At 44.3% G+C, this 21,402-nt stretch overlaps 1 protein-coding gene across 6 annotated transcripts in view; it reads right to left on the minus strand.

The window, feature by feature from the left end:
- The window catches only part of CENPT (centromere protein T), a 1,770,416-nt gene that overhangs the window by 1,557,905 nt on the left and 191,109 nt on the right, over positions 1 to 21,402 (minus strand). For all 6 annotated transcript variants that reach the window (XM_069655330.1, XM_069655348.1, XM_069655339.1 and 3 more), the window contains exon 4: positions 20,331 to 20,457. In XM_069655330.1, coding sequence (XP_069511431.1) covers positions 20,331 to 20,457 — 127 coding nt within the window. The remainder of the gene's footprint in view (positions 1 to 20,330; positions 20,458 to 21,402) is intronic.

The raw sequence follows: 21,402 nt of genomic DNA on the forward strand, positions 1-21,402 counted from the left end.
TGGTGCGTAAGACCGTTTTATGGTCCAGTCTGACCATGTGAGCTGCCCCTTCCCATTTCCTGAAATTTTTATTTTTTTACATTTCTTGCTGGGCACTCGTGCCCCCCCCTGGGATGCGGCCGCGCCCCCCTGGGGGGGGGGGGCGCACCCCACAGTTTGTAGACCTCTGCCTTAAAGGAACGGAGAAGTAAACTGGCGGTGGGGGAGGAAAACTCGAAGTTTTCTTCGAGAGGGAGAAAAGACTGAATCTTCATCAAAACGTCACAAAAAATCTAGGAGTAGATCCAGTAATTCCTCTTCTTCTTCCTCAAAAAAGGCGAAGAAAAGAGGACACCAGTCTCCCTCTTCCTCAACGTCGTCTGAGGAGGTCATTACATGTCCGGCAAAACATTATTCCCCAAGAAAGTGGGAAGCGTTCAGAAGATCTATGCTAAAGATTTTTGAGAATGTGGCCCAGACCCCCTAAAAAAAAGGCTAGCGAAGGCCATGCCACTGCTCATACAAAAAGTGACAGGGGAAGATCTAAGACGAGAAAATCTGACAATAAAATCATCAAGGGTGTCGTCCAGGGAATCTTCCCGACACCTCATAAAAAAAAATTGGGGGTAGAACTCAAAAGAATGGCGTCGGACACTCATACTAAAACTTCCTCAAAGCCTCTATCGAAGGCGGTCGAGCATAAGGTGTCGACAACCCATCCCAAAAAGGTCATGCCGATTGCACAGTAGACGGTGTCAAAGGCTCCTTCGACGGGTCAACAATTCCTTCGAAAGTGCCAAGATTACCTCGACTATTTCGAAGGTGATGACGTCGACGCCATCAATGCTTTTGTCGACATCTTCGTTCATTGCTGTTACGAAACGAACACATGTGTCGAAGTCTATGCCACCTGAGAAGGTATTTCATCCAGAAAATAGACAGGATTTCTTTAGAACCATGTCCTCCATTTACGAGGGAGATTCATCAGCAGAAAAAGATGTTTCACCTGCTTGTGTGAAATCTGGTACAAAACAAGTCCCTGAGGAGTTGATTGACCCTCCATCTAAGATGGCAGACTTATATGAGTGCTTGCAGTCAGCAAGTGGTCTGGACACATCTCCAGAATATGAATTTTAAAAACCTGACCCAGCTGAGCATGCTGATGCAGGATATAGAAAGTTGATGAACAGGGCAACTGAATTCCTGGGGTGGAGTAGAAATTCACCTGTTTATCAAGAGGATGATATGACTGACATCCTTTCAGGGGGACCTCAGCAAGACCCCATACTTCCTTTTCATGTAGCTTTACAAAGGAGGGTGAACACTGCATGGGAAAACCCTGAATCTATTCCGGCAGTAAATAAAAAGTAGGTTTCAAAATATAGGCCCTGTTCTTCAGATCCTGAAAATTTGAGTAAACACCCATCACCTGAAAGTCTTGTAGTTCAGGCAGCTACTTCTACTAGAAATGCTGCATATCCTACAATTGCCCCAGATAGAGATGATAAAAAGATTGATGCATGGTCTCGAAAGATTTTTACGTCAGGGAGTATGGCTTTAAAATCTATAAATGTAACTTGCAAGATTTACATATACCCTGTGGGACTGTGCGGCAGCGGCAGCTGAACACATCCCGGAAGGCGAGGAACGTGAAGGGTTCCTGTCCATAGTAAGGGATGGAAAGGAGGCTTTGGGGGAATGCCCAATCAGGTTTGGACACGGCTGACAGTATCAGTAGGTCCATGGTGTTTTGTACGGTACTACGCAGATTTGCGTGGCAGAGGAAGTCAGGTTTTGCACCGGATGTGCAGTCAAGGCTTCTCAATATGCCATTTGACGGCTCGAGGTTGTTTGGAAGCAAGGCGGATGAAAGTCTGGAGAAGCTGCAGACCTCCAAAGTGGCAGCAAAATCACTCAGTGCCGCTACACGACAACCTCAACAACGCCCCTACACAGGCTCATCTTCCTGGAGGGGTCCTCCTTTACGATACTATTCCTCATTTGGAAAAGGAAGGGGACAGGCCAGTCAAAGAGGACAAAGGAAATTTCCTTGGGGCAAGGAAAAGGTACTAGATCTGCTCCAGCAACGGCAACTGTGCTTTCAGCCGCTGCTGCAGCTGCCGCTTTTTGTGGGTCAAAACTCTGAGGTTTTGACCCACAAGACCCCAGTGGGAGGCATGATCTCACAGCATCTGGAACAATTGCGGTGTATAACTTCAGATGCTTGGGCACTGGAAACAGTATCCCAAGGTTACTGCCTTCCTTTTCAAAAGAAACCTCAGAATCACCCCCCGGGATACAACTCTGCCAAACATGCAGACCCGCTCCTGTTGCAGGAAGTCTTAACCCTGCTACAGAAAGGTGCAATAGAACATGTACCTGTAGCGGAGAGGAACAAGGGTTGGTATTCCCCATATTTCCTCATACCAAAGAAGGACAGAGGATTGAGACCCATCTTGGACTTGAGAAGCTTGAACAAGTTCCTCAGGAAGGACAAGTTCAAGATGGTCACACTTTCTCAGATCCTTCAGGCTCTCGAACTCCAAGACTAGTTGGTTTCATTGGACCTTCAGGATGCTTGCTTTCATGTGCCAATACATGTCAAACACAGGAAGTACCTAAGGTTCGCGATTGGCAATTCTCACTATCAGTTAGAGTTCTGCCTTTCGGGTTGACCTCCGCCCTGAGAGTTTTCACCAAGTTGATGGCGGTGGTGGCAGCGAGTCTCAGGAGAGGGGGGATTAACGGCTACCCCTACCTGGACGATTCGATGATCAGGGCACGTTCTCCAGAACAAGCCCAGGAGCATCTGTCCAAGACCTGCCACTTCCTTCACAAACTAGGCTTTTCACTTAACTTACAAAAGTCAAACATTATACCATCACAGAAACTCCAGTTTATCGGAGCAGTCCTCGATACTTGTTCGGGCAAAGCCTCGCCTCCTCAAGAGAGAGCTCACCACATTCTGCAGATGGTAACGAAATTCCAGAATGCCCAGCATCTACCGGCCTTCGATTTTCAAAGGTTGTTCGGTCTTATGGCATCCTGCATTTTTCTGGTGCCAGAAACCAGATTGAGGATGTGATCCCTTCAATGGGCCCTCAGGACTCAATGGTCCCAATTCTCAGGGGAAATATCAGATCTTTTGCAAGTTCCAACCAGAGTAGCACAGTATCTTCAATAGTGGGCTTGCAGGGAACATATCCTCAGGGGAGAATCTTTTTGGCAACCATGGCCGGACATAACAGTAGTGACAGACGCCTCACTCACAGGATGCGGAGCTCACACCAACAAGTTGACAATAGCGGTCGTTGGTCTGCATCGGAGTCCAAACTACACATCAACCTATTGGAGCTGAGGGCAATCAGACTAGCGCTGAAGGCCTTCCTGCCCTATGTACGTGGAAAGAATGTTCTGATAATGACAGACAACACAGTGGCCATGTACTACCTCAACAAGAGAGGAGGAGTAGGGTCACTACCACTGTGCAGAGAAGCAATCCAGCTCTGGTTCTGGGCAATACAAGAAGGGATCTCTCCGTCGGCGGTTCATCTAGCCGGACAGCAAAACAGCTGCGGATGCTCTGAACAGGCAGAGCACAGTCTCCCATGAGTGGGAACTAGCTCAGGAAGTCCTTCAAGAGATCTTCGCCCTTTGGGGAACACCTCAAGCGGATCTGTTCGCGACCAGTGTCAACAGGAAGTGTGAACTGTACTGCTCAAGGGAGCTCTAGGAGACGCGTTCGTGGTGGACTGGGAATTTCCACTCCTGTACGCGTTTCCTCCAGTCCCTGTGATCCCTCAAGTAATCAGGAGGTTGAGAAAGTTCAGGAAAACCATGATCCTAATTGCTCCGCATTGGGCCAGGAGAACGTGGTACCCAGACCTTCTGGACATGTCCATCTGCCCTCCAATACTTCTTCCAAAAAGAGAGGATCTTCTCTCCCAAGAGGAAGGTCACGTTCTCCATCCAGAGGTCAAAACACTCACCCTTCACGCATGGCTTCTGAGAGGCTCAGATACAAGGATTGGGACCTTCCGGATGACGTTATGGAGATCTTGCTTTAGGCCAGAAGGCCAGCCCCTAAATCTCTGTACCGGTGTTGTTGGAACAAGTTCAGTAACTGGTGTAGAGATAGAAATGTGGACCCGTTTCAGTGTAATATTCCCATAATATTGTCTTTTCTGTTATACTTGGCTAATCTGGGGCTCCAGGTTGGCATGATAAAGGGTTATTTTTAAGCGCTTTTCAGAGGAAGAATCTTACTTCAAAATGCCTTTGATACACAATTCTTAAAAGGTCTTAATCTATTTCCTCCAACACCTTTTCAAGTACCTGTGTGGGACTTAAACTTAGTACTAAAGGTCCTTACATGCATCCCATTTGAGCCTTACACTCTTGTCAGTTAAGGCTCCTTACTTTAAAAAACATACTTCTTGTGGCAATTACATCAGCCCGCAGGGTAAGTGAGTTGCAGACACCTTCTAGCGGGCCTCCTCACACCATCTTTTATAAAGATAAGGTTGTCCTGAAGGTCAAACCCTCTTTTGCCAAAAATTGTCTCAGATTTTCACCTGTCACAAAAAAATAACACTGCCTGCTTTTTACCCCCCCCCTCACGCAAGTAAGGAGGAGGAAAGGATACATAGATTAGACCCTAGAAGGGCTTTTAGTTTCTATATTTCAAGATTGGCAAGATTACGTCAGTGAGACCAGCTTTCTGTGGGATACACTGGTCGTAAATTGTGACTGGCAGTGACTAAGCAAACATTATCTAGATGGATAATTTTGGCTATAACTGAATGTTATAGATTGGCTGGGAAAGATCCTCCAGATGGGCTGAGGGTTCAATTCAACCAGGGGCATGGCGACTTCAACAGCACTTCAAAGGGGTGTCCGAGTACAGGATATTTGCGCAGCAGCCACCTGGTCATCCATGCACACATTTATAAAACACTATGCCCTAGATTCGACTTCTTCGCGAGGGGGTCTCGTTGCTAAATCAGTACTTTTCTATACATGCCTAATATTTCTGTTTGGGAGTCTATCTAAGATGAGAAATACATGGGAGGACACAATCCGTTCGAAGAACAAGTTACTTACCAACTGTAACGTTCTTTCGATTGGATGTTCCTCCCACGCATTCCTCATCGATCCTCCCAGCCTACCCCACAGTACAGTTTACGTGATTTACACTCAAAATTCCTTTAAGGCTTGGGTCAAAAGAGGCATGCCATTAACTACAATCCATTGGCTACAATATACGAAAAAACAGAACTGAGCCAACGGGGGCGTGCTCGAGGCATTTATACAGCGGATGACGTCGGCGCTTGACGGATGCCGCCGAGGGACATCGACGCTGCAGCCTCGAGTGGAGCGCCCTCTGGTGGAGAGAGAAAAATGTTTCCGAAGCAGCAAAGCTGAAGGTAAGGATATATCTAAGATGAGGAATATGTGGGAGGAACAGCCGATCGAAAGAATGTTCCAGTTGGTAAATAACGTGTTCTTCTGCTATCAAGTTTGTGTTATGTTGTTCTCCACACGGGATATGGAGGTTTTGTTGCAGGAGAATTTGTTGATTTTTTAACACAAATTTGGCCGCAAATATATATGTGGGGGGTAAAGAGGGGGTAAATGTAATAATCATGGTGGGGGAAGGCTGCGGGTGGTCTCCCCTGCATACATTTGCAGCCAAATTGAAGAAAAGGAAAAAAAAAAAAGATTTTGACGAAATCGGATGTGATGTTTTATCCTCGATTAAACCACATAACACCCTCCCACACACGGTTTCATAAATTGGATCAACAGAGCTTCACCAACAGTTTCAAACCAGGCTTGCTACCGTCAATAAGGTACCCTGTTAAAAGCAGTATAACTATACCCATTCCACTCAAGCTGCTGCCAAGGCATATGATCCTTATAGTGCAGTCGATCGCACCAGCCATCACAAGAATAAAACTTTGTCTAAAACAGACTTTAAGATCACCATAACCCCAGAAGCCATGTGAGAACAGCACGAAAGTCAGAGCTAGCCTCAAAGCATTTCAAAGAGGGAGGTGGGGGGGTCGGGCGGGAATATACATTGTTTTAGTTCTACTTTTTAACTTTGTTAGTAAACTCTAGAAAGTGCATGTTGTACAACTCATTGCACAGTTGACTTGTGACGCTGCAATGGTCCTGAATTATTTGAAGTACCGAGATTGGGTCCTGCTGAATGAGGGGCACAAGTTTTGGAAACAATTCAGAAAAAGGACTTGTGACAGGTTCGGGGAGCCATCCCGGTCAAGATGGATGGGGACCCCTCCCAGTCTAGGGTGGGAGGCCTACCAGAGTTAGTGCTAGAACCAGTCTTACCCCAAGATGAGGTGTGGGAGTTGAGAGGGCCCCAGTCCCGGTCTCTTCTTCATGTCTCGGGGGGATAGCTCAGCGGCAACATGCTCGCCTTGTAAGCAACCCGACATGGAGTAACACAGGTTCGATCCCCGGGTCCGCGCTTGGAAATCTCTGGGTATTAAGCACGTTATAAATAACCTATCATATCATATCATATATCATATGTGCCAGGCTGTTTCTGTGCCCCGTAGGAAACTGCAACTTCCAGCATAACTAGACGTGGAAGAAAAAAAACAAATAGCAGAGAGAGCAACATACACAATACATTAATAGAGCACATACTGACATGGACATTGGGACCTTGACTATAATGAAACCAGCCTGCCATTGACAAACACAGGTGGTCCTGTGAACGGAAAAGAGGTAGGGCTTAAGACCCTTTTTTGCATGCTTACTTGCCTGCAATACCTCTCCTGGGGAAAGGACAGACATTGGTTGGACCAAAGAACAAGGTGTGGGGGAATGCAAATGGGGCACGTAGGTGGAAGATAAAAGGGAGAACAGAGAGAAGGAAGGTGTGAATCTTTCAGGTGAGATCAAGGGAGGAGAAGGAGGACCAAGAGACCAGATGGATGAAGGACAGAGCAGAAGAGCATGGAAGAGAATTGCTGGAGGTGTTTACAAGGCAAGGTATTGGTTGGTGGGAGAATGTGGTACTTGGGTTTGAGTGTGTGTGTGTACAAGGTGAGTGAGATTAACAGAGAAAGAGTAGAGTGAATGAAAAATTGACTCAGGAAGTGAAATGAGAGTGACTGTGGAGAAGGTGTGGGTGGAGTGATAAAAGTAGTGTAGAGGGGAGAGTAGTAGTGGTGTAAATAGGGGAGAGTACTAGTGGTGTTGAGAAAGAGTAGTAGGGAGTAAGATCGGAGGTAGAAAGAGAGAGGAGCATCGGAGGGATAGAGGGAAACCCAACGCACTGTGCCCATCGATAGGTATTTTACATAGTCACACCCTGTCATCCTTTCACCCTGCACCCAAATCCATACGTGAACTAAATGGAACAATACACCGAAAAACAAATGACGAATTAACAGCAAACCCTGCATTGACATACACAGACCCCTGTTCAACAGATCTTCTTAAAGCTATGCCATTGGTATGGCCACAAAACGTTTTGGGTGAACGACCTTAGAGGACCGAGGTCTGAGGTGTGTGAATTAAGAGGATTTTAGAATGCGGGTGTGCATTTTAGCCAGTACGAACGTAGGTAGGGTTGTCTAGGTCCCTGGTAGCGACCCATGGAGATCTGGCTACTAGATGGGTGCTGTGATAGGATGTCGGGAGAATATGCGAGTCAAGCAGACTGATTATATTCCCTGCTGGACCGAATTTTCTTTTTGTGGGTCTCAGCAGCATTCTAGTGGCAGATGTGATGTGCGTAATGAGATCAAGTGGTGAATTATTGCAGATGTATGCGGGTGAATGGATGTGCCCCGGGAGGGATACGGCTAAGTTCCATTGAGCTGGAGTCCTAAACGGACCGGAGAGTCATGGCTGATATCTAGTTGCAAAGAAGGTAAGCAGATCTCATCTTGTCTGTGCGTTCAAGGTGCTGTCGTGTTGTGTCCTCATGCGACTAATCGGTGCCCCCACATACATGTCTGGGGGCGGTAGTTCGCCCAGAAGGTGGACTAGGTCAGTCAAGATGCAGAATGGAAGAGCCAGGTTGTGATTGCATTCCAAAAGGCGAGGTGGTGCTTTATGCAGAGGATGCTGAACAGGGCTGAGTTCCAGGACATCCACTTCAAGGCTGCATCTATGATGCTGAGGGAGTGGAGTCTGTCCAGGAGGGTGAGGTGGTCAATGGTGTTGAAGACTGCTGAGAGGTCGAGAGGCATTAGTGCGGCACAGGCTTCCGAGATGAAGTTCCTTTGAGATCATCCCAGATGGAGACTATGCACAATTCAGTTCCACGTAGTGGTCTGAAGCGGATTGGGCGGGGTCAAGGAGGAGGTTGGTTTCTCTGAACCTAATGTGCAACTTTAAAAGGCATATGTCACAGTTGTTTTTGTTTATTCTTTAATACACTGTACAACTGTGACTTATGGCGTAGAAGGAAGACAAAGTGATCCCTGAATTTCTGGAAGGAACAAAAAGCCCAGATGGAGGTTTAGATAGATAAGGCATTTGCCTTTAGGCCTGTACATCCATTTAGACAGCTTTTTAGATAGTAGGGGTTACCGATCATTAGTGACCAGCCTGGGATCAAGGGAGCCTAAGTTACGGAGGGTACAGCTGCACTAGGATAGAGAGGGAAGGAAGGCCCTTAACAGGCCCCCTTTACTATTCTAAAAATAAAATCTACCGAACGGCCTTCAAGAGTTGATGAGATATTGAGGTCATCTGTGATAGACTCCAAGATTGGCACCCACCAGAGTTTGCCATCTCTCATAAAAATGACCCCACTCTTACACTAACTTTTGAGAATGTGACCACTGAAGATGGATTAAACCAACAAGGGCCCTTATTCCTGCAAAAGATGCAGTCTATCGAGCCACAACCAATCCGAAAAGAGAAGAGAAGGTTAGATACCAGCAGCTGGTAGCAAAACTATTTCAACACATTGTAATGGAGTTGGCCCAATCCCACCGAATTGGCTAATTTCCATGACCACATACTCTGCTGTTTCCTTAGACTGGGTATTGTGAGACAGGCATGGTACCAGGAGAGACACAGACTCAAGTATTATAGTTGCAAAACCTTTATTTACCATAATGCTGGAGTTGGTGCAATACTTAACTGGCCCTAACTCTAAAGGGATGGTTCCCTCAACTGATGTTTCTAAAGGGCCTTTGAAGTCTGAAAGTCCAAAACCAAAATCAATCTGTCTAAACCTATGCTTGCCCTCAACTCTCTGATAAAATGTGGTAGGAAGTCTCTTTAAAGAAAAATATTGATTAAAAAAGAAATATATACCAAGGCTAGTTTCAGGTGGTCTTCTCACCAGGTGTGGCTCAGTCAGTATCATCAAAGTTCAGCACAATCAAAAAGAGGCTGTTGGTTAACTCTTCACCACAAAGTTCTTGCACTCTGTTCAAACACCTCCCAATGTCTGTAGTTCCTGGGGATTCCCTTGCCCAAGCTTCAATCCTTCCAAGTTTCAGACACAACAAAAATATAACGGTTTCTCTCAGGCTCCTTAGGGTTCCCTTCACCAAGCTTAGGCCTCATTGTTTCATCAAATACATATTCACCTTTGTTAGGCCGCTTAAGGTTCCCCTTCCTTAAGCTTAGGCTCCTTCAGTGCCAAACACAGAGTTCAACTTGTCAGGATGTACCTTTTACTTATTTACAGTTCCTTTCACACACAACCATCATATGGGGTAAAATCAGAGACTGGAAAACGCTAGATTCTTTGCTCCGCCTAAGCACGGCCACTCTGATCTTTGGCCCCTCTCTGTAATTCCTGTACTTGCTTTTCTTCCATCCTTTCATCTTCGGGTGCTCTCTGCACCTCTTTGTTATCTTCCACTTTTCTGAGCACACTGGCACCTTCTTTGGCTTTCTCCTCTTACACCTTGTCGTGCCCTTGGCACCATTCTTTGATTCACTTTCTCTCTTCACTGTGTCTCTTGCACATCTACTTCTTTACTTTCGTGCACCCTTACACCTGTCCTTTTCCTTATCATGCCTCTTGCACACTTATTTAGTTCCTCTGTGCTCACTTGCACCTTTTCCTTCTTATTCACCTTCAAGCCTTTTGCTTTCTTTCTGCTCTCCGAGTGACTTTCTCTCGCTTTCCATTCACTTTCTGTTCCTCTCTTTCCGCTTTGTGACGCTTTGAAAAAAATCTGTCTTCCTCCCTTCCTGCTTCAACTAGCCACATGTTCCAGAGTTTCTCCCGCTTACTGACTGGAAACCCACCAGGTAGCGTTGCGCTGGCGAGCGGTTCTCTCCGGGCATCTGCGATAGAGGTCAGGGTCTCACCACCTGCCCCCTCAGGCCCCTTTGGGACTGGCGCACGCCCCAAGGGAACAAGCACTTTTCCACACCCGGCCAGCAGGACATAGGCTGCCTCGCTCCGGCGCCTTGGAGACATGGCTCCTTAGCCACGCTGCAGTCCCTTACAAACACCGGGCCAGCGTCTTGGCATGCCACTCTCCTCCGGATGCTCCAGGCTTCATTCCCTGCAGCTCGCCGCTCCTTGGCTTCTCAGCTTCGATCAGGATTCACAGCTTGCTCTCCTGATTGAGCAAAACCACACCTTTTATACTTAAAAACCGGAGTCAGGTGTGAGTCGTTCAGTGTTAAATGCCTGACCCTGCCTGACTCTACTAATGGGATAATCTAATGGTAGTAGGTGTTTGTCTTCCATCTGTCTCTCAAGGTGTTTTTTGCGGGTAATCTTCACTACGCTCGGTTGCGTCTTCTTCCTCCCAGTATTAGCTGGAAATGGGGAGGGGGAGATGGATTGGGGTTGATGGTTACTTCTATTTACTAGAATACTATCAGGAGATCGACAGAAGAGATAGAAATATACTCTAGCATTGTTTTTATTTAATAAGATAGCTCACCTTATGGCAGAGTATTCCATCTCTCTGATATATTATTATTATAATACAAGTATGGGTCTTGATAGTATTCCCTTTGGTCTAAATGGGTAACAGATGAATAGATATTAATATCACGGTTCCGTCTCTGTTATGCTTGCCCTGATCTCATGCACTTAACTCTTTTCCCCCTTTTACTTGGACCATGAATAATGGGTTTTGAATTTCGAGCAATGAGACCTGGATCCAGAATAAGAGAGTCAGCATACCCCATAAAGGCTTCTGGTACTTTCTTCCTTCTCCTTTATCGTTCTGTGGGTATACCGCGTCTCGCTTGGGGTACCCCCATGGGTACAACACCGGACTCCCCCTACCCAGGTGATCCTCCCTCGCCCCTCATGGTTGGGATCCAAAGGCAATGGCCCTCCCCTGGCCACCATAATAGAGGGTTCTCAGGGTTTACATGGGAGAATACCCCTAGGTTGCTCATAGTATGGAGGAAACTGAAAGAATTTTGTGCTACCTGTCCTAGGTGTGAAAAGCTTCAAATTAGATTGTTTCCAAAACCCCACTTGAACCCCTACGTATTATTGATGTGCCCTTCAGCAGAATAGCTATGGGACATTATGTGTCCACATGAACCATCTCAAAGAAGGAATCTATGTATGCTGCTTATGACATACTACGCTAACCGGTATCTTGAGGGGTTTCTGTAAAGAGCCAAAACTATACAAAACATCTTAGTGCCAAATTTCACAAGACTGGGGTTCCCGCATGAAACACAAATGTATCAAGGGGCTAGTTGAATTCAAAACTGATGGGAGAAAACAAGGAACTACTGAAGGTCAATGCATTAAAGAAAATCAGTTTATCATCCTTAAAACAACAGTTTGGTAGAAGACTAATAAAATCAGCAAAAACAGTCTATGGAAGCAGGTGGACAAAGATAGGACCAACTCATTCCCCCAGCCGCCTTCACCACTCTTAAAACAGAAAAAGCATCCGTTAGATTTTAACCATTCAAGTTAGTCCATAGCCATAATTCCAGGGATGTCCTTGGGCATGCTTAGAGAAGGATGCCAGGAACAGACCAACAATGCAGCAAATACAGCCCACTTCACGCAATTAATTTAACAGTAGAAGGGGTCATGGTTTTGAGACACAGAAATGCGGTGATGCACAACTTCATTGTTTTCAAGAAATCCACCCCTCCGTCTGGGTGTAGTAGACAACGGATTACAGTTACCTATGCCCTGGGGGAACAGCTTGTCTGAAAGATGGGAAAGAGGTGACGGGGAGATTACCTCAGGATTATTACATAGTTCTCCCTACCCTCATCGCCCCTGATATCACTGTCCTTCTGGGAAAGCCTGTCCTATGCAATAGTGGCTTCCTTCAGCAGAGGTCATTATGTCTTGGGTTCGAGTTATATGAATGCATCCAATGCCAACTAAAATACAAAAAAGGGCAGTTCCTGGAGAAACAGTGTCAAGATGGAAGAGTAGATCCATATCTGTGAAAAGGGGATCCTAAACTAAAGAACGTGTTGTCTAATAGCCAGTCGCTAACCTCTACGTACACACCTTGGGCGACTGAACCCTTAGTTCATTCATTCTCTCAGGGTCTTTTTAAGTTTCACAGTACACTTCACTTCTGTTTGGTAGTTTCAGTGCTCCGGATTGTCTTGCAATGTTCTCCTGGTAGCTTCTTTTACAAAGGCAAGACATGCAACTTTCCCCCCTCTTACCTTATAGGGGGAACCGATTGCCTTGGCCACCTGCGGTCAACCTCCAGTCTCACAGCTCTTTCAAACAATAGTCAACTTGACTTTGACACTTTTTGGTTCTCAGCCACCTGGTAGGGTAGTGGCTCCTTTGCTTGGCTACCGTCTTGTTCACAGCAATTTCAAATTGGGGTAATCCTGGGGTGGCCACCTCTGTGTTTTTCCGTTCATCTCGTGCTATTCTCACAATTCCCACACCACCACCCTAGAAGGCTGTCCGGACTCCCCCCCCCCCTAAGTGAGGAGACTTCTGCCTCCCTCTCTCGACAGCTAGGCATTGCCATTTAATCTGGAAATTAGTGTTCTAGTTGGTGCAGCTGGTCATGATTGGCGAGTGTCTAATGGTTCGCCCTCCTTCCAGAGATTATGCCCCTTTGTTTCGCTTATATTTAGATGTTGTACTTGTTCCAGAGACGTATTGAGCCCTCACTCTGCTATTTAAGGATCAATTAACCAATCTGCCACCTTAGAATTAGGCACTAATGTCATGTTGGAGGAGCAGTCTTGTCTTCATCTGACATGTGGTCTTAAACAAGCTCTTCTCCGTGATCCACACGAGGGATAGCACACTCAAGATGCAGTTGCTACTGACTCCCGCACAGGCAGTGGATGTGTGCTCTGGGCTAGATGCTCTCTGCAGATTCCCTTGTGGAATCTGGGCCCTAAGGCTGGCATTAACACTGAGGTTTATTAACACAATTTTGCCACCCATATGGAATTAAGCACTATGTCACTGCTATTTTGAGGCAAATAAATACTTTGATCTTTCTATTCATGAAGCCTATTTCTAGAACTTCTTTATACCTCTGCTAGTTAATACATAGACAAATAAATTACTGTGTCTCTTTGGGTTTTGCGTAAGTACCAATTTATTGGCCTCTTATCTTCACCCACTTTGTTTTTCAGGAAGAGATCTAGAAGCCAAAGTTGTACTTTCACCAATTTGGTCATCTTCGATGTCTACAGATCCCCAGAGTGCTGATCTTGAACTTCTTGCGGTTCTGTCAAATCTTTGCCAAACAAAATGGAATTTGTTCGTAATCGGGTTAATCTTCAAGGCTTTAAAAAGAAACCGGAGAATAGCTAGCTAGGTGTTAATATCCCAGATACTGAGGTACATTCAAGACGACCAGCCCAAATAAAAGTATTGCACCCTTTAAAAACCCAAGTAGCAACACACAAAACTCTACCCCAAAAGTACCTAGGTGAAGGGAGGGGGATTGCTACACAAAAGCAGAGAAGAAACCCTAGGGCAAAAGGGATACAATACAGTGTTGGACCTGTTGCAGTCAGTTTTCATGCCATCACTCCCGGAGATAACTTAATAAGATGGTCAGCCAGCACAGATAAAAGCAAGGACAACAATCAATATAAAGACAAGAACAAAAGTCTGCTGGGGCACTTACAAATCCCTGAGACTGACTGTTTGAAAGACGTGTCCTGTGAGTGACTGCCCCAGAACCTTTGGATCTAGAATAGGGGCTGGGCTCAGAACACTAAGCCCATCCAGAGTAAGCCCTAGTCCGACTTCCTTGATGACTCCCTCCTCCCATTATTACCCCACCCCCAATTGGATTGGTTCCCTACCCACATAAGCGTACCTCTAACCAAGTCCCTCTGATATTGAAGACTATTATGGTGTTGAAGCTTCTCCATGTGTTCTGTGTATTTTGTGGTATCTACATGTAACAGTGGAGAGACAGACACACAACAGTGGAGATCCAGGAAAAAGTGAGAAACAACAAGACAGTTGGGACAAAGCTTAAGAACAAGACCCTTACTAACAGAAAAGGTGCGACAAAAGGAGAATTTAAAGTTGAAAGCAACAAGTGCAGGCAAGAAAAGATATGTGGAAAGTGAAGACTAGAAAATGATACAGAGATTACATGCAGAAGAAAAACGGGGGTGAACTGGGCGTGAAATTAAAACAAGCAGGAGAAAAAATCATGAGTGGAAAGGCAAGAAAAAATGTTTTCTTTGATAAATTGAGATATGATAAGTCATTTCTAACATGCCTTTACACAGATGCTTCGAGTCGCGACAAGATAAGGGAGGGAAGATAGAGGGAGGAAAAGGCAAACGATCTTACTAGGCCTTGTGTCATTCAGATCGTGCAAGTGCGAGAACCAGAAGTGCAAGGGGAAAGGGATGGGGGGTGTACACGGGAGAGGGGAGGGGACAACAGGTTAGCAATGCTCGGAGTAAGTGCAACCAGGGCAGCGCAGCCCTGGGTAGTGCAAGAAGAACAAGTGACTGTAGGGTTACAGTTACAGCCCCTAAGTGTGTCGTAGGCCCAGAGGCAGTGCAAAGGTAACTGATAAAGAAAGAGCCTGCTACCCAGTGAGACTCCGAGAATGGGCAAGCATCCACAGCTTGCAAGAAAAGAGACAATTCAAGATCAGCATGAAAAAGACCGTTAATATGTAAAGAGAGTAAAAGAGAATAGAGGAATAGAATAAAGAGAGAAACATAGAAGACCAGGAACTGAGACTTGATGGGACACCAAAAGGTAGAGGAAGAAAGCAAGAAGTCAGACTAGGAGCGATCACAACAAAGAGCGATCACAACAAAGAATGAGCAGAGGCTTAAATGCCAAGAGGGCATTCACCTTCTCTAAAGACACAGATAAATCTAAGAGAACAAGAAGAGGATTCTTTATAGCGATGGGCAGAAGTGAGAACATTTTAACATGAAAAAGAGCAGTTTCATTGGCAAGAGAAATCAGACGAAAAACAGATGTGGGTGTAGGAGCAAGTTATATTCAAAATAGGGAGCTAGTTAACATTAAAGGATTGTAAAAAAAAGAAGGAACAAGGGAGACAGGGACATAACCTAAAAGAAGGGAGGCTTTTAAAAAAACATTTGGGAAAATGGTTATCATGCTTGAAGAAAAGGGAAAACAGCCAGAGGAAACAAGAGTTGAACAGAGGTGCCCAATAAGGAGATGAGGAGAATGCACAGGGGGCATGAGGACAGAAGAGTGGAGGTGGTGCGGTTGGCTCATTGCAGCAGGATCCCGGGGAAGCTTCTGACAGGAGTACAGTAAGAGAAGTACGGGAGGCGGATAAGGGAAGAGAGACGTACGCAAAACAGCAGAAATGAGGGTGAAGTTATGAATGTGGTTTGTCAATTTTGGAGGTAAAGTATTAGGCAGACCTGGAAGCAGAGAGATCTGCATTATACTACGATATCCAATTTTTCATATCATCATATAGCAATAAGATGTAAGTAGGCATCCGGTTTATTTGTCTGATATTCATTAACAATTATGCCACCCATATTGGTGGAATTAACCAATATGTCACTGTTATTTTGAGGCAAAGAAATACTTTGTTCTTTATTGATTGCTATTCATGAAGCCTATTTCTAGAACTTCTTTTAGGTCTTTTAGTTAATACATAAAAAAATGAATTGCTGCGTTTCTTTGGGTTTTGCGTAAGCACCAATTTATTGGCCTCTCTTCTTCACCCACTTTGTTTTCAGGAAGAGATCTAGAAGCCAAAAGGTGTACTTTCACCAGTTTGGTCATCTTCGATGTCTGCAGAACCCCAGAGTACTGATCTTGAACTTCTGGTGGTTCTGTAAAATCTTTGCCAAACAAAATGGAATTTTTTCGTATTCTGGATTCTTTTCATGCTATCTGTATTCACTAAACCTTTTTTATGATCCAGAGTCCTCGCCTCAGTTTAGGTAAATTGGTTTCATTGAATCGTGTTAGTATTGTTCCAACATAATTTTGTCATGCTTCACATCTGTTTGCCACTCCGAAAATCAGAATCACTTTTTCACCCTCTCGAGGGTCAAAAAAGGGATAACATGTCCTGGTGGAGGAAACAAGTTAGAAGCTGTCTTTCCACACTGTTCCCTCCCAAGGTCAATAATACTGAAAAACACACAAGTTTCAGCCCCTGCCACATAATTAGGGTGAGGCCTACGAACCATTGATATTCATGAACATTCTATTGCTAAAGACTACGGACTCGTTAGAGGTATCTGGCTAACATTTTCAAAAATTACTGCCTGGCAGGTGCTGCACAAATTGGAAAATTTGGGTCAAATTCGTCACACAGTTCAAATGCTTTTAAGTGTGGAAAAAAGCCAATTTTGGACAGAGTCCATTCATTTCCCCAGAGGTGAAATGGACCAACCTTGGGACATGTGCACAGTGAAAACCGCTGGAACAAGTTGGTCATAAAGCAGTGCAGATGTGCCTTTTAGTGATTTTGTGCATACCTTGCCAATCTTTTTTTTTTTAAAACGTGATGGAGAATTGGGTTCCCGCAGCCAAAATTGAATGTTTATAACTCTCATGGTGCATTGCAGCAACAAAGGTCTTTCTGGAATTTAAAAGCTGCAATTTTTTGTCGATGCAAGACATTTCTGTGGTACTTTAACAGTAATGGTATGGTATGGTACATTTTAAATAATTTCATGCGAGAACCGAGGTGGATGGACACAAAAACATCTTTACAAAACATATGCTGAAATACCAAGAGCTTCATGTTCATTATGGTGTAGCGTAAAAAGCATGCATATTTTATGCATGTGTTGTACGCCATGCCATATATTAATGTGTATTGTGTAAAGGGGGCACAGACCAGAATAACCGCTGTCGTCACCCCCATCTTCAACTGTGACAGCATTTACGACAGCATGACATTTTTCATGCTGGCGTAAAAGCGGTTGATTCTTTATGGAATCAATTGCAAATTCTGCCATCTGTACATAGATGGCATGCTGCATTTACTCAATTTACACTACAAAGTGCAAAAGGAAGGCATACAGGCGATTTCACATTCTTCTTCAACCTTTGTTTTGCATTGTGTAGTGTTATACAAAGGGGGCTCAATATCTTTTTGGGGACAATAACTTGCACTTCCACATGGGACTCAGCCCCTTAGTAAAGTAATGAGGCCACACAGTTAAGCGATGAGGCCATGGATTGTTGTTTGCTTTCTCCAGGAGACTCAAGGTAAAAGTGAGAACATAATTAAAACAATAATTTTATCTGCAGTCTAACAAACTTTCAGAACAATTATTCAGATAACTATCCTGTTGTGCATTGGCAGAACCTGGTGCATAGCCGGCCATCTCTGCCTCAGCAAAGAGCTGTACATAAAAGTGTAGATTCCTTTATAAGATTCATGCAAGTACAGAGGCTCTGTTCCAAGGGAGTAAAGAAAGAGCTTAACAGTGGACAGGAATTGAGTTGTTGCAGCAATTGTAATTTTTTCCACATGTACCAACCACCTTTTTAAATATATCTCAAGTGACTGCAGCTGTGTTTTTTTCTTCTCCCCACGCTCTTGACAGACACAATTATAGTCTTTCCTTTTCCCCAAGCCAGCCAAATTAAATGAAAACTGTAGAAGTAAAGTACGTCACATTAACATGGTATTGGAAGAAGAGGTTTTTGGCTGTTGGACTGTCACTATTGGCAGCATGTTTATGTTGTATAGCCTTCTCCAACAGAATCAATGTAAAGTTTCCAACTTCTTTTGTTGCACAATGCTAGCTACTTGCGTTTAGGGGCCCTAGGGTGCTCCTGGTTCAAACATATATTGAACAATAAGCAGCATTTGTCAGATGCTAGCAGAGTGTGTTAGATGAGGGGTATTTTGTGTGGTGTAAAGGGGTGATCTTTTGGTCATTTAATGTACTGGTTTCATAAATATTTCCCAATATTTTGATTAACTCAACAGTATTCCTTGGAGTAAGGGTTTTTGTGAGATGTAGTAACTCCTTACACAGTCTTATGAGGGGAGCGAGACAAAAGGAATGAGAATGACCCGGCAGCTGCCCGATATGTCCACCAAAGGTTGGATGAAGAGGGGTCCTGCTGGCTCGCTGTCCCTACAGAGACATGGTAACGTGGCTTCAAGAACATCACTGTGCAGTCTCTCAACCAGAAGCCTCATTCCCCAGAGTGAACCACATGGGAGCACAGCAATCTGCGGACTGGAACACAGAAACTATGATAATCCAGTGAAGACTCTCCACGAACCAGCAGAGTTCATGAACACCAATGGGTTGACTTCCCCAAACAGAAACAAACAGTCGGGCACTGGCCGTCAATGTGCTGAAGTGTCCATATCATGGGAGACACTGCACCTGGCAGAAGAGGCTGCAGTACACTGTGGAGCCCCCAAACTGAAGGAAGGGAATACCAAGATGGGTGCTGCAGACATTTATGAAACATTGCGGTTCTTATGAAAACCGAAAAGAAACCATTACCCCATAAACCAATCACTGACCTGAACTAATATTCAACTAGTAAGAGGAATTAATACTCCTGAAGGGTATAACAAATCCTGGGATACAAAGGCAACTTGTAAATGACAATCAGAATCAGCCTTAAAAGGTTCTTCACAAGCTCATCGTTATAAAAGGGGTGGGAAGCTCATTCAGTATCTTTCTATGTCGGCGGATGAATACATACACAGATTGTTGAAGAGAGGAGTATTTGGAAGCTGTTGCCTGGAGAAAGGCAGTGCAAGTCTGGTGAGGCTGAAAGGAGAGGGAGAGCTATCAATACCTGGAAGTCCTGGGCAGAAAGGCTGACCAGAGGAATCCCAGAGTGCCTCTCAAATCCATGGGGGAACTGGAGAGTTTTGAGCCTGAGGCTTTCTAACAGCGAACCCTGGTAGAACTATAAAGTAGAAAACCAACACAAAATGGCAAGTGAATATTGGCTGCTGGAAAAGGACAGGGCGGGGGGCAGATTTCCGGTCAATCTAATAATCCTAAAGTCTGGTAAGAGTACTATTGGAAAATCTTGAAAACCCAAGTTCTATGAGAAGGACCTATTTTGAATCCTTAAAATGCAAGGTTTATGAAAAGGACATTTTGTGAATCTGAAGAGAACCAAGGTCCAAGAAGGACATGCAAGTCAAGACAAAGCACATGCCCAGGTCGGACATTTTGAGAATATGGAGAATGTTATGGTCTTGGTGCGACCAAATCACGCAAGAATACCCAAAAGTTGAAAGAAGCCTACCAATGATGAAAATCAAGTCAGGCAAGCATGTAGAAGTAAAAGCTGTGAACGATTGGGAGGGGCACTAGAGAGCAAGGCAAAAGCAGAGAGGCTGAAGGAAAGGCCAGACTGTGACCCTGTTAAAGAGCATTCCCGGGAACATGTATCCATTTGATTTTCATTATTTTAGGAGCGGACATTTGAGACTAGTATTAATACTTTTTAGTTTGCACACTTTTTAAAAATTTGATTAGCGAAGGGCAGCCGGAAGGCTAAAAGACCAATTAAGAGTAGTATTTGAACTTTCTGTTGGTTACATTCTTTGAAACATTACTTGTAGAATAGGAAGTCCCAAAAGGGCAAGGATTCTTAAGGATACATTTTGCTTTATGATTTGAAACACATGACCTAAAAGGTGATGAATACCACAAAAGAGGTGCACTCCTGACTCCGCTTTGCCTTACCAAATCCTTATGAATTTTAGAGAAAGCCCTTAGTCACTACTGTAGATGTTTGTTCCAACTCATCCTTGTAAAAAGGAAGATTACACCTATACTTATTAAACCATGCACATTCTGGCGTCACATGTCATCACTAGGACTACCACAGGGTGTGGTAAAAAACTCAGCTCTGTTCTCAGCTGACCCCTAGCTAGTCATGATGGTCAAACTCCAGAGGCAATGCGTAGAAATGGAAAGGAAATACCCACCTGTTTGGGAGAAATTTTTTAGAATTGTCCTAGGTGTGTCTCTGTCATAAAGGTCCAGCAGGCGAGCAGTGGCTGCTTTCTTCACACTCACCCTTCTGTTATGTAAAGGCTTCGTAGCTGAACCACTCTAAACACAAAAAATACACAAAAAACATTAGTAAAAGAAGGGGTGGCTTATTTTGGGGGTACTTCCTTCAGTAGCAGAACACCAACAATCTGGTCAGCACACAAATAACGAGATAATGACATTTCCAGGGGCTGTAAAACAGAGGCCATCTTGGGAAGTTGGAGCAATCAACCTCTAGAACAGGGGCCAAGCCTTTTGTGGTTCATGAGCAATATATGCACATTAAATATAATGGTGAGCAACATCTGAAACTCAATGACACATATCAGTATTCAAGTGTTAGAAAACAGACAGATATACACATTGTAACATGGCAATTATTCACAATAAAATATATTAATTGGCAGCAATTAACAGCAATTGCAAACCTAAAGCTAGCTAATTTGCAATGGCTTTGAACTTCATGTCATATTAAATTGTGGTTTACAGGTTTCGTGGTTCTCCCCCAACACAGTCATTGGAAAATGACTGGCAAACAGTCCCTTTGCAAGCAGATGAAGCCAGTAACATTGGTCCAAGCCAGTTACTGGATGGTTTGAGGTCCACATAATATTACACTTTGTGAATTAAATAGCATGTTAATCTGTGAGTGTTAGTTCATGTAAAATTCCCCCTCCCCACCATCCGGTAGAGGAAGAGTACTTTGTAAACAAAACAAAAAAAACTTCTAGCAACTGGTCCCTGGGACTTGGATGAAAGATTATAGAGAATGTTTATTTTTTATTAAACGTGTTAGTTTGAAAACAAACTTTTACATTATGATTTATGTGGTTCATAATATCACAAAATATATTTCTTTAGTTGGTTAAACGTTTTCAAATTAGTTTGACTTCATGATAGATGTCCGGAATTGAATTATCATGGTGATCAATTTGATATTTTTGCCAGAAATTATTTGGAGCAACATTTCTTCATCTCCAGAGGGTGTTCTAGGATATTTCATCA

Source organism: Ambystoma mexicanum, chromosome 1p, assembly GCF_040938575.1.
Source record: "Ambystoma mexicanum isolate Mex_15411 chromosome 1p, UKY_AmexF1_1, whole genome shotgun sequence".
NCBI classification, from domain to species: Eukaryota; Metazoa; Chordata; class Amphibia; order Caudata; family Ambystomatidae; genus Ambystoma; species Ambystoma mexicanum.